The 12,705-nt window shown below is 36.8% G+C and overlaps 1 protein-coding gene across 3 annotated transcripts in view; it reads right to left on the bottom strand.

Annotated features, from left to right (window-relative positions):
• Positions 1-5,426: 5,426 nt before the first annotated feature.
• Positions 5,427-12,705, bottom strand: part of CFAP97 (cilia and flagella associated protein 97) — a 36,480-nt gene continuing 29,201 nt past the window's right edge. For all 3 annotated transcript variants that reach the window (XM_082444817.1, XM_082444816.1, XM_082444815.1), the window contains exons 4-5: positions 8,075-8,225; positions 5,427-6,940 (exon numbers count right to left, since the gene is read on the bottom strand). In XM_082444817.1, coding sequence (XP_082300943.1) covers positions 6,813-6,940; positions 8,075-8,225 — 279 coding nt within the window. In that variant the 3' untranslated portion in view covers positions 5,427-6,812. The remainder of the gene's footprint in view (positions 6,941-8,074; positions 8,226-12,705) is intronic.

The following is a 12,705-nucleotide window of genomic DNA, read 5'->3' as shown; positions in this document are numbered from 1 at the left end:
TAATCATGCAAGAAGAGACTGACAAACTGGACTAAACTAAAATTAAGAATTTCTGTTCAGAGACACCATTTATAGTGAAAAGGCAAGCCAGACTGGGAGAAAATTTTTGTAACATGACTCCACTGGGATTGATCATATCCAGAACACATAACTGCTCCTATAACAAGAAAAAGACATCCAACCAACAGAAAAACAGGCCAAAAGCTTGAAAAGGTACCTTACAAAAGATATCCCAGTGGCCAATGTTCAATCTTATTAGCCAGAGTAATGCAGTTTAAAAAAAAAAAAAAAAAATCACAAGATGGTGACTTCCCCAGCAGTCCAGTGGTTGACTCTGCCTTCCAATGCAGGGGGTGCGGGTTTGATCCCTGGTCGGGGAACTAAGATCCCACATGCTGAGGGGTGCGGCCAAAAATTGGAAAAAAAAAGAAAAATCACGAGATACCATTACATACCCACCCAAATGGTTAAACCTTAAAAACGACTGACACTAAATATGAGTAAGGATATGGAGCAACAGGAACTAACACACTTCTGCCAGAGAGTAAACTGGTACATTCACTCTGGGAAACTCTGGCACTGTCTATCGAATATGTAGACTCTGTTCAGCAACTCCACTCCTAAGCATAGGCCCAACCAAAATGCACGCGCAGGTCAAGGCACATCTACAGAAATCTTCGTATTGGCATTATTTATAATAGTCAAAACCTGGAAACCACTTGAAATGTCCATCAGCCACAGACTCGATAAATGGATCGTGGTATAGTCATACATTAGAATACTACACAGAAATGAGCACCAACGAATTACAGCCACAGGCGACGACGTGGAAGAATCTCACAATCTTAAGTACATTCAGCAAAAGCATTGAGACACGAAAGAATATAATTCCATTCGTATGACATTCAACAACAGGCAAAACCGCACAATGGTGTTAAAAGTTAAGCCGGTGGTTAAAAGTTAAGCCGGTGGTTAACCTTCTGGCAGGCAGAGAGGATGGTAACAGGGAGGGATCCCCATGGGATCTCATGAGTTCGCCCCACAGGCCCACTGAATTCAGGTGGTGGAAATCACAGCCCAAGAGGTGCAGACAAATGACTCAAGAGAAGTGGTCAATAAATGGATTCCAGACAGCACTGGACAAGACACAGAGAGGCTTGCCAGCCTATTTATCTGCTCCATGAAGACTTGTTAGAAAAGTAAAAATGCTAAAGAAGCCCAAGTTTGAACTGGGAAAACTCATGAAGCTTCAAGGTGAAGGGAGCAATTCTGGACAAGCCTGGGGATGAGGGAGGTGAAAGAGCTGGTGGAGATGAACCACCAGTCCAAGAATCTGTTTAAAACTCAGACTGAATGGTGACAAATAAAAAATCTCATTTGTGAAAAAAAAAGTCGGGGGGGTGGGTGCAGATCTTGTGAGTTCTTGGCAATATTCTAACTCTTGATCTGGTTAGTGGTGACCCAGGGGTTTGCTCTGTGACAACATGAGTTGTACATTTGTTTTGTGCCCCTTTCTGTATTTCTGTAATACTTAAACAGCTATCAACAAAATCTATGGAATGTCATTTTCTTGTGGATATTCACCTAAAAGACCACATTCCTCTCACATTCCCCGAAATATAATTTAAAATGAAATCTTCTCAAATTAAACAGTAGAATTAGGTTTTTCTAGTTTGTATACCTAACTACATGGGAAGCAGATATATTTGCTTAATTTTGGATATTTTCTTCATGAAACATAAAGATTCTCCTAATGAAATAAAGAAACCAAAGCATACTCAAAACTTGGAGATCAGCTATAATCCCCAAATATATGAAATAAATGTAACATGATTTTTGGTGAAGACTATCTTTGTAATATACATACTCTAAGAATTTCAAACCTTAGTTTTTAATCATTTTTTTGGTGACTAGCCAAATTCTTTTACTATAATAATGGATACAAAATTAGGTTCATAGGAAAAAAACCCCGTGTCTCATTAAATTTTAGTAAAATAATGACATGTTACCTTGTAAATTTTACTTTGTAAAGCAGTAAAACCTTAAAAATATCTAGAACAAACAGTGGAATTTACCTGAACTTACAAACTGGATTCTGAAATAGAGACACAGAACATTAAGATTGTATTATGGTGGCTCCAGAAATATCTCTAAGTGGACTAAAAAACAGTCACCAGAATTTTAGAACCAAACAAAATTTTCTGCTATAATGTAATCTTATTTGCTATAAGCATCCTTTAACTTCCTAGTTGAGAGCTCAAATATACAGCAGAACTACTCAGTGATTTACTCCAAAGGTATTGTTATTTAACCCTCATCAACAAAATTCCGAAACTAATGTTTTAGCAGCAAGTTTTAAAAAGAGTATTTCTTATCATTCATAATACATATATTACATATGAAATGTTGATGTGAACTTTTTAAAAAACACTGCTTCAAGCTATAAAAGAGTGTCTGTTGTAGCATCATAACAATTTTACAGGACAAATTAGATGATGTGGTTTGAAGAGATGAGGATCAAGAATGTAATTTCTTTTTTTAAATTTATTTTATTTATTTTTGGCTGCGTTGGGTCTTCGTTGCTGTGCGTAGGCTTTCTCTAGTTGATGTAAGCAGGGGCTACTCTTCGTTGTGGTGCGCGGGCTTCTCATTGCGGTGGCTTCTCTCGTTGCGGAGCACGGGCTCTAGGCACGTAGGCTTCAGAAGTTGTGGCACGTGGGCTCAGTAGTTGTGGCACACGGGCTTAGTTGCTCCGCAGCAGGTGGGATATTCCTGGACCAGGGCTCGAACCCATGTCTCGTGCACTGGCAGGTGGATTCGTAACCACTGCACCACCAGGAAAGCCCAAGAATGTAATTTTTTTTTAAAATTAATTAATTAATTTATTTTTGGCTGTGTTGGGTCTTCGTTTCTGTGCAAGGGCTTTCTCCAGTTGTGGTGAGCGGGGGCCACTCTTCATCGCGGTGCGCTGGCCTCTCACTGTCGCGACCTCTCCCGTTGCGGAGCACAGGCTCCAGATGCGCAGGCTCAGTAGTTGTGGCTCACGGGCCTAGCCGCTCCGCGGCATGTGGGATCTTCCCGGACCGGGACACGAACCCGTGTTCCCTGCATTGGCAGGTGGATTCCTAACCACTGCGCCACCAGGGAAGCCCAAGAATGTAATTTTAAGCAAACACTTTGCCACATAAACGTCATACTTTCAAAGATATAAATATTAATATCCTCTTTCCAATTTCATTCTCGCTAATTCTTAGTCATGTAAGGCACATAAAAGTTATTATTCTAATTTTTAAAATGGGAATAAGAGAGTGCATTTGAGAGACAGACATAGGATCAAAACTCAGTTATGTTTCATTCTTTTCTTTCTTTCTTCACTGTGCCAAGCTAGTTCTTCATGCCTAAAACACATTACAGTGGACTGGAAAATTAAAAAAGGATGTTGATTTTTAAGTTTCTTACTATCTTTATTCATAGAAATAAAGTATTCATGAGCATTAAGCACATTTTCTAGGATGGTTTACAATCATTTATAGGTTTAGACTTTGGCATTTAAAATATTAAACATTTTATGAATTTAGTTATTAAAATAGAATAACTTAAACTTGTGTCCCCAGCTTTGTATTGGTCATAATCCTTTTCACACTGTGCAGTACTTGAATTTGAAGATGAGAAGTACACAATCATATCCATCCCAATGACCTCTTTTTAAAGTTATCTAGGACATTTTGGACATTTGGGTTAACAAGCTGAAAACCACTGCATTACACTACATTTATAAGCAAACAAGAAAAATTTTATTCGGAGTAGTATCTAAGAAAGCAGCTTTTTATGGAGATTGAAAAAAGGAAGTATGAGATAATTGCTATCCCTTAGGAAATAACTTTAATAGTTCAAAATCTTTCATAGAATCTTATTAAAAAGGATGTAACATCAGTTTAACATTTGACAGATATGAAAATAACTCTCAATAAGAACCTTGCCTAGTAATTGTAGACCTTGGATTAGTATAACTTCTAGTTGCACGTGTAAATCTTCAAAATATATATCTTAGGTACAAGTGAACCAAATGTAAAGTAGTGCTAGAGGATCCTTCACTTTTTTTATGTTCTTGAAAATGAAAATAGTATACTTACAATTCCTTCATATAAATACCCCTTAAATCATGACATCTTAAAAGTACCTTGACTTATATCAGAGAATATCACATTTTTCAACTCCTATCCCTCTATTTATACTTATCATATAAACAAATCATGACAACAGAATTGTAAATTCCACTTTGAAAAGATGAATATTGTTGCTCTTCCTGACTTTTTCTTCAAGTTGAACCCCTGTTATCAGAAATACTTAGATGAACCTCCCCTGTTAATGCAGTAAAAACTAAAGGCATTATATTAGTATCTAAAATCAAAATACAAAGAAAAAAAATTTTTTAATGATCAAAAATAAAATAAAAGTACAGCTTTACCTATAAAATTATAATTGTATCCTGACACATGGTAGCAAAGACCATACAAAATGTATTCAGAAACTAATGCTATTACATAAAAGGTTTCATACTTTTTTTTCTCTAACAGCTTAAAAATCAATTTAAAAAAATTGGCTAACTCACTATTGAGCAGATATTCAAATGCTGAATTTTAAATTCAACATTATCATATCGCTCCTTAAAGATAGGTTGTTATACAAACATTAAAAGTGCAATAAGTTAAAAAACAAAACAAAAACCTTGGTTTAGTATAGCTAAAATTTATATATAAAGCAGAGCACTAAGTAATGTAAAAATCTGTTCACCAGGGCTTCCCAGGTGGCGCAGTGGTTGAGAGTCTGCCTGCCAATGCAGGGAACACGGGTTCGAGCCCTGGTCTGGGAAGATCCCACATGCCGCGGAGCGGCTGGGCCCGTGAGCCACAATTACTGAGCCTGCGCGCCTGGAGCCTGTGCTCCACAACAAGAGAGGCCGTGATAGTGAGAGGCCCGCGCACCGCGATGAAGAGTGGCCCCCGCTTGCCACAACTAGAGAAAGCCCTCGCACAGAAACGAAGACCCAACACAGCCATAAATAAATAAAAAAATTAAAAAAAAAAAAAAATCTGTTCACCAGAACAGAATATCAGATAGCAGCGAATGAACACTGTAAGCTCAAAGAAAGCAGCAGAAAAATCTCACAGTCAGCTTGTGTTCACATAAATTTTTTAACCCTATTCTTCCCACGTTTCACATGCCCTATCGTAAACAAAATCTATCAATACAAACTAAGACCAAGAAATTCTGAACTGACGTTCAGTAAAATGCAGTTTGGCTTACTGCCAAAGGTATTAAGAAAAGTAAGTTCGGCGTGCATGCTACAGAGCTTGAGTTAACCCAGAAAAACAAAGAACAAATCTTACTGTGGTTACAGATCAAAAATTCACACTAAGAAAAAGAAAGATTTGGCATTTAATATAGAAACTTTCCAATACATTTTAAGGTATACAGAAAAGGCCAGTAATGAAAACAGTGACAATTAGGACAGCAGAAGCAACATGACCTAGATATACTTTGTTGTATAAGAGCCTATAGATTGACAGAAAAATATTCTAATTTTAAAAGTCAACTATATTACACCCTACTCGCCATTACTAATTCCATTTAAGATTATTAGGACTTTAAAAGTGGGACAGATAAAAATGATACTTCCAGGGTTCAACACAAATGCCCAAACCAAAACAAAGCAAGAAAGTTAGCTGACATTTAAAGTAGCCTCAACAAACGTGATTTTTTTCCCCTTTATCATTCATATTTTTAGTTTTCTTTTTCAGCCCTTAAAAACACTAGCTGGAATTTCTAAAGCTGTGAGACAATGCATTTCTTTCTTTTCTTCTCACTTAAAACAATAAACTCTAAGTATAACACAACTCATTAACAGCATCCCTTAAAACACTGTCCTGACACAACTCAGGATCTGCTTCTTGGCCCTTCAAACTGGTGGTGCTATTTTGCTGATTCAACAGATACTTGTTTTTGCTTATGATGATCTGGTCCTTGGACAAACTATTTACAATGCAGTAGCTCTAAAGAAACCTAATTTCTCAGAATCATTAACTACTTTCCCTAAATATATAAAAACATGAAAGAGGAGCTTCTAAGTTGAGCTTTCTAATACTCACAGTTTGAAATGGTTCAGAATGGTTGATAAAGTGTTTGAGATCTAACTCAGTTCCCTTATACAGAAGTAGTAGGTACCTCTGGTGAATCACAAGGATGGCCCCAGTTCAAGCTTCACTCAATCTGCTCATCAAATCTAAATCAGCTCCACCAATGAAAACAAATTTCAAGATTTGTTTCATAGTAACTGTCTTACAATTAAGTTATAAGTCACACTGCCCAAGTTCTGAAGCAAAGAGAAAACAAAGTCAGTCAGGAGCTATGCTCATGGTATAAAGCTTACAAGAAACGAAAACAACAACACATCAAACAAGAACTGTATAGCTAACATCTTGGGTCCAACGTTCAGCGATGCTATCACAACTGTTTTGTCAGTCTGACAGCTGAATCAATTTCTATGTTGAGAAAATACACCGGCATACTACCATTTCTCTGTAAAATACATACAAGTCTCATATAAACTCCTCCTCACAGGAAACACTGATTTTATATTAAATTGTCTTTTTCAAAACAATTTTGCATCGAATTACAATAAATTACAAGTCACTGTTGTACACCTTAAATTGCTTAAAGCAGTATTTAGATGTTTATACAGAGAATGATAGTAATATACAAGAGCACTTCAGTAAGAATTTGATGATCAATGTTTAAAGTAAAAAGAGTTTTTATAACCAAGCTGTACGGACATTAGGGGGCTTAGGTCTTAGCAACAGGCTACTGGATGTGTCAAAAGCTGATCGCTCACTCTTACAACTGAGACCACTGGTAGCACTGGATGTCCTGGAAGCTCCTCCTGAAAATATATAAAGAATAAGAAAGGATTTGAATTATTTAAACTAAATATATAAATCATCATCTAATAAACTTCCTCTCCTATCTTGAAGCCCAGAATAAAATTTTCTTCCCTATCTCACAGGTGTTTTTAATAGTCTAATTTGATTCTCAACCAGGAATGTACTTCTGAATTCCCCGTGGAACTTAAAAATAGAATAACAAACATGCCCAGACTCTATATTAGGGCATTTTGATTCAATAGATTTGGGGTGGGAATAAATGTTTTTAAAAGCTTCTCAAAGGATTCAAGTGGGAAAAAATCTCTATGTATAACCATTTATACATTTATTCAACAAATAATTTACTGCTTTCAAGGCATAACACTAAGTGTGAGTAACTGGAATAAGACCCTTTCTTAGTCATGAACTGTGCCAAGGAAATGATGCTTGAGGGATGAGTGAATGGAATTACTAGTCATTTGAGTGTCTAAGATTACAAGCGGTTCCAACTTTCTCTTAGGATTAGCTTCTACAGACTTTATAGTTTTGAACACATACATGAACCAACAGCATAGACTTCTATAGGGAAAAAGGTCTGGCCTTTCCATGCGTCACACACCCTAGCACTCAGTGGTCACTCCCACCTGCGTTCTCCGGGACACACTACCGGCCAGGCATGTAACGGATCGTATATTAAGCATTAAGAGGGATTAACCTGATGACTACAGATTGCTAATTCTTCTTTTAGTTACCAATGAGGAAGAAAAAGCACATATTAGGGCTGGAAGATACTACTAAAAATTCTTAACTGGCTAAAGAGAATGTTTGTTTCAGCAACTTTTAAAGAGCATATCTGTTCATTTCTTCCTTAAATAAACATATTGAAAGTAAAAGTCTCTCCTCCATGATCTAAGAGATAACTGATATTTTCAATTGTTTTATCTCCTGGTTTCCTTCCTATGTTGCCATTAAACACTGTAAATGAAACCTGAAATTAACGAAGTAACACAAATAAAACAAAGCATGCCAGTGAAAAACAACAGATTGCATTCCAGAAGTCAGCATTTTAAAACTCTATCATAAGAACCGAAGTTATATGTTTTTAAAAGGACAAAAGACACGAACAAGTACAAAATAATTTCGAGTATGCTTACGTAACGGGCTGTACTGGCCAAGAGTGGACCTCGCTCGCCTGGAGGTCGGGGATGAGCTGAGATGACCCATGTTGCGGTGATAATCCATCAGCTGTTCTGAGCGTTTCATACCAACTGTTGGTTTCACAGCTTCAAGCCTTTTCAATAAAGCCTTCATTGAAAGACAACCAATTTAAAAGCCAACGTTAGATAAATAGCAATAGTTTTTTAAAAAGGCGAATACTTTCTAGAACCTGAAATTCACAAAATAAAGTAGAAAAGACTTAAAGTCACTGTGAAAAAATATTTCAAATAATGTACTTTCAGGAAAATCTAAGGGTTTTCACCTATCCTATGGCTAACCAAAACCGCTATGATTTTAACAACCGACTGTAGGCACATCTCTCTCTCTTCTTTGTCGGGTTACAATCTTAGAAAAGGTGCTGTAAGTTGAAATACATGAAACCTGATTTTCTCATAGAAATGACATAACGGGAGCAATAATGCTAAGAGCCCAGTGTTCAACCGTAGAAATGACTGTGAACATCGCTAAGCTACTATAAGTTCTATCTATATATGCGCACAGAGCAGTGACTGCCAACCTGTTTACTTTCCAGTGGTGCCTCAGGGCTCCTAGGACGTTGAGGAAAGGCCAAGTGGGCCGCCCTCTCAGGTCTCCCACTCCTAACTTCTACCAGCCCAACTATGCTTTCTGTATTGTCTGTTTTATATATTGAAGATTCTGCATAAAATTGTTTGGAAAAAAAAAGTTTTTGCTCTTAAGAAGTTTGAAATCAACTATATAGAACATAAAGCTTTTTAAAGATTGTATAAACCAACTAGCCAAGGCAAGATAGTATCCAGTAGCGTGGTATGTGCATTAATAACGATTCTGTAACAGAGGCTAATGTGTAATGTCCCTAATTTTATTCATAATCCTTCCTTCACAAATCAGAAGGTGAAAGAGTTTCTTTTGTTTGATTTTCACAGGCTTCGGTGAGAAAGGAATGTTTCAGGAGACCAAATGGATTGGGGAACTGATCCATGGTTGTGTTTCATTATTTTCTTTATTGACTTAAACTTTCTCTGTAGCAAGCTGATCTTTATTTGAGAAGAGAATCCTGTCCTGCACTAAGATTCACATTATAAAGTTAGCCTCAGGAGTTCAGTCATAGGACAAGTTTTCTCTGGACAATCTTTTTTCCTTCTCCCTCAACTTAGTTTTTTCTTTGTATTGTGGTATAATCCACATAAGATTTACCATTCTAACCATTTTTAAGCCTACAGTTCACCACCACCAACCGTCTCCAGAACTTGTTCTCAACTGTTATCAGCCCCCTCCTGCCCTGCTATTCTGAGGCTCCATTATCAGTGTTCCTGTGCGATTCCAGAGGAGCCAAAATGTTCAGGGAAGAGCTGTCGAGGAAAGGAGAGCAAGGGCTGTAGGATGAAAGGAGCCTGCAGACGAACGGCAGAGGCGCGGGACACAGGAAGAAGCAGCTGGACCCACCCAGAGGACTCAGCCTGCCCGCTCACCTTCCTGCATGAAATGCCCTTCTTCAGTTCTGAGCCTTCAAAAGCTAGAAAAGAGTCAACTCCTCAGTGAAGTCTTACACAATTAGAGTAACGGTTCTCTTTGCTGAGTTCAGAGTCAGGATTTATCTGTGGTTCCACCTGACTATAAAGTCTACGGTCTTTCCATCATAACATGCTGCCCTTCTCTCTTTGAAGACCGAGAACCTGTACAATTTAGGTGCCAAGACCTACCAACTAATATATCTCCTCCACCTGCAGTTTATAACTGAGTGAGAAACTTGCTGGGTATCACATCATCAATGTGTTTTACTGGGTAGAGAACCATTCGCTGTTTTATCTGATTATCCTATTAACTACCCATTGAGCTGTGCACGGTGGAATGGACAGCACAGAAAACTTGGTATTTTCAGTTACCTACTAATTTTGTTTTTTTGCTGGTAGAAGTCTCAGTGTTTTTAGATAAACTGCTAATTCCCTAAATTTATTCATTTGGTTGTATGTATATTTTTCTTTTACAAACTTTAAGAGAATTGCAATGCTTATTTATCAGATATAAAACATATAAAGTAATGTGATCAATTTTGAAATAAGTTAACAATAAGGCAAAAAGTAAACCCATTCTGTAATGCTGATATGTCACTTATCAAGTTTACATGCAGAAACCTGGGGAAATAAGAGAGCAATGATTTGGTTCAGCTATCCAGATCACACGGAACCGTGCCAGGTATCTGTGTGCGACATGAACACAACAAGCTCAGCAAAAGCTAAAGGGATGATTTCAGATACAAACAGCTCTTACTTGTAGAAACAATATACTGATAAAAAGATGAAGGATTACAGTAGAAACCCTAAAGTCAAAAGTATATACATTTCAATCTAGTCATCAACTTACAACTCCTGAGTAAGACTTAAAAATGATAGCTCAAAATACTGTAACACTTGTAATTGAGTGATAAAAAAATGTAAGTTTTCTAGCCAGAAAGACCTGGATTTAAACCTTTGCTCTGCCATTGATTGTGTGACCTTGGTCAAACGACTTAATAGTGATATTAACAATGAAATAAAACTCAAAGAGTCAGTTTAGGGTACTAAGTGAGATAATGCATATAAAATGCTCAGAACAGTGCCTGGCATATAGTAAGGACTTATTAAATATTAATTGCTATCCTTAACACTGCTTTGATTATTTTCTAGTTGTTTGACACACTCTATTATTATCTTCATAGCTAAGTTATATATTAAATGACAGGGCAGTATTTTATATTTTTTCTTATATCCATTCCAGTTTCTTACATAGCTCATAGCAGACATTAAACAAATATCTGTTTAATGGATTGAAAAATGTAAGAATGGTTACTTATATTCCCATTTATGGTTTACAAAATCTTAGAACTGCTACTCAAATCAGATTCTAATAATGAATCCAAACAGTTTGTTCAAATATCTCTGTTCTATGTAGGAAGTATCACTCTTTTTCGAAAGAAAATTAACCCAGCCTGAATCCTGTCTTCTGAGGTAGAAAGGTTAAAACGAATGAATGGACAAACAGTGAGTTAATGATTTCTGCAGCTGTCGGCAGAGGAGAGTTGCTTTATTGTTTCTAAAGTGAAAAAGCAAAGACCCCGAAGGACATTAATGAGTAACAAGTGTCCTACAGTCTGGGACAATCAGGACTGTTCTACATATTTGTCTATAGCTGGAGTCGTATTCAGTTATCATTAGCTTGCTTTCTTCTGTGGAAGGAGATAATAGACGATAAGCAGAGGAGGAAGACCAGAGTGAGTGAACTGTAAATTATTTCAAGACCTTGGAACAAAGGTACTGACTAATCCACAGATGACACTCATACTTGGTATGAGATTTGCTATAAACCTTCATCTTTGTGACAACATATCACTCTCTCTCTAATAGTTTTCACATCTATCTAAAATTACCTCCCTAAACCAGCAGACAAAGAACAGAAGAGGGAGGAAGGATTTTATTGCTCATTTAATGTTTCTAAGACTGGTTTGAATTTTATAAATGTACATTGGGTTGGCCAAAAAGTTTGTTCGGGTTTTTCTGTACGATGTTACCAAAGCCCGAACAAACTTTTTGGCCAACCCCACACACGCATTATTTTTACTTTAAAAATATTTTAACACAGTAACTCCTGAGTGGAAAGATTATGGTTTACTTTATTCAATTACTCCTCTCCCCACCCCCTTTTCACAGCTCAGGAAACTGACATACATACATTTAAGAGCATGAAATAGCCTCATTACTTTTAGAGTAAGGTGAAACTATAAACTAAGTATCCTCACTGACCCCTTCTCCTTCTGCTAAGGTTATTCTTGCACTCTTTCATAAAAAAAGAATTCATATTATGTCCAAATGAATATAGAGAGACATAATTTAACAAGAATATTTCAAAATTCATGAATTAAAAAATTTGTTCCCTTTTGAAATAATGAAGTTCTAATATAATTGAGTCTATATGTAGCAAGCACGCCCTCTACTGGATAGAGGGCTCTCCTTTTCTACCTCTTCTGCACAGCACTACTTTGCCTCAAGTCTAACAGCTCTGGAATACTAAGGAACTAATTTGAGAGTACTGGAACAGAACTGCTTTAGTCATCATGCCTGTTAGCCACCTGAACTGGCCTCTATCATTGGAGTTGGAGCAAATGAAGGATTATAAATCATGAAAATTATAAAGTAATGGACCCTGCTTGTGCAGTACACCTGACACAAAAATGCTGTGTGAGCACGTCTGTACCCATGCACGTGTGTTTTGACTATGAACAGTTTAGCAAACAGGTTAAAAAGTATATCATCTCACACTGAGGAACTATTAGAGCCAATGTGGCTCTAAATAGGGATTTGGTAGGTGGCTGCTTGTATAATAAATATACAAAAAGTGATGGGCAACAAATTTGACCTCTCTGAGAATGTATTTATTATTTAAAATAAATGATATATAAATTATTTTAGCTTTCGAGGATAAAATGAAGTGAAATAGATTTAGCTCTCCAGAAGAGAGATGTATCTCGCCCTTGGACACCATTTCCTATACTACTATAGTGATTTCACAGATATAGTCAAATAAATAACGGAGCTTTCAGTATTTTCATTTA

This window comes from Balaenoptera physalus (assembly GCF_965194825.1).
Source record: "Balaenoptera physalus genome assembly, chromosome: 21".
Lineage (NCBI taxonomy): Eukaryota > Metazoa > Chordata > Mammalia > Artiodactyla > Balaenopteridae > Balaenoptera > Balaenoptera physalus.
This window is presented reverse-complemented; position numbering and strand designations above follow the sequence as displayed.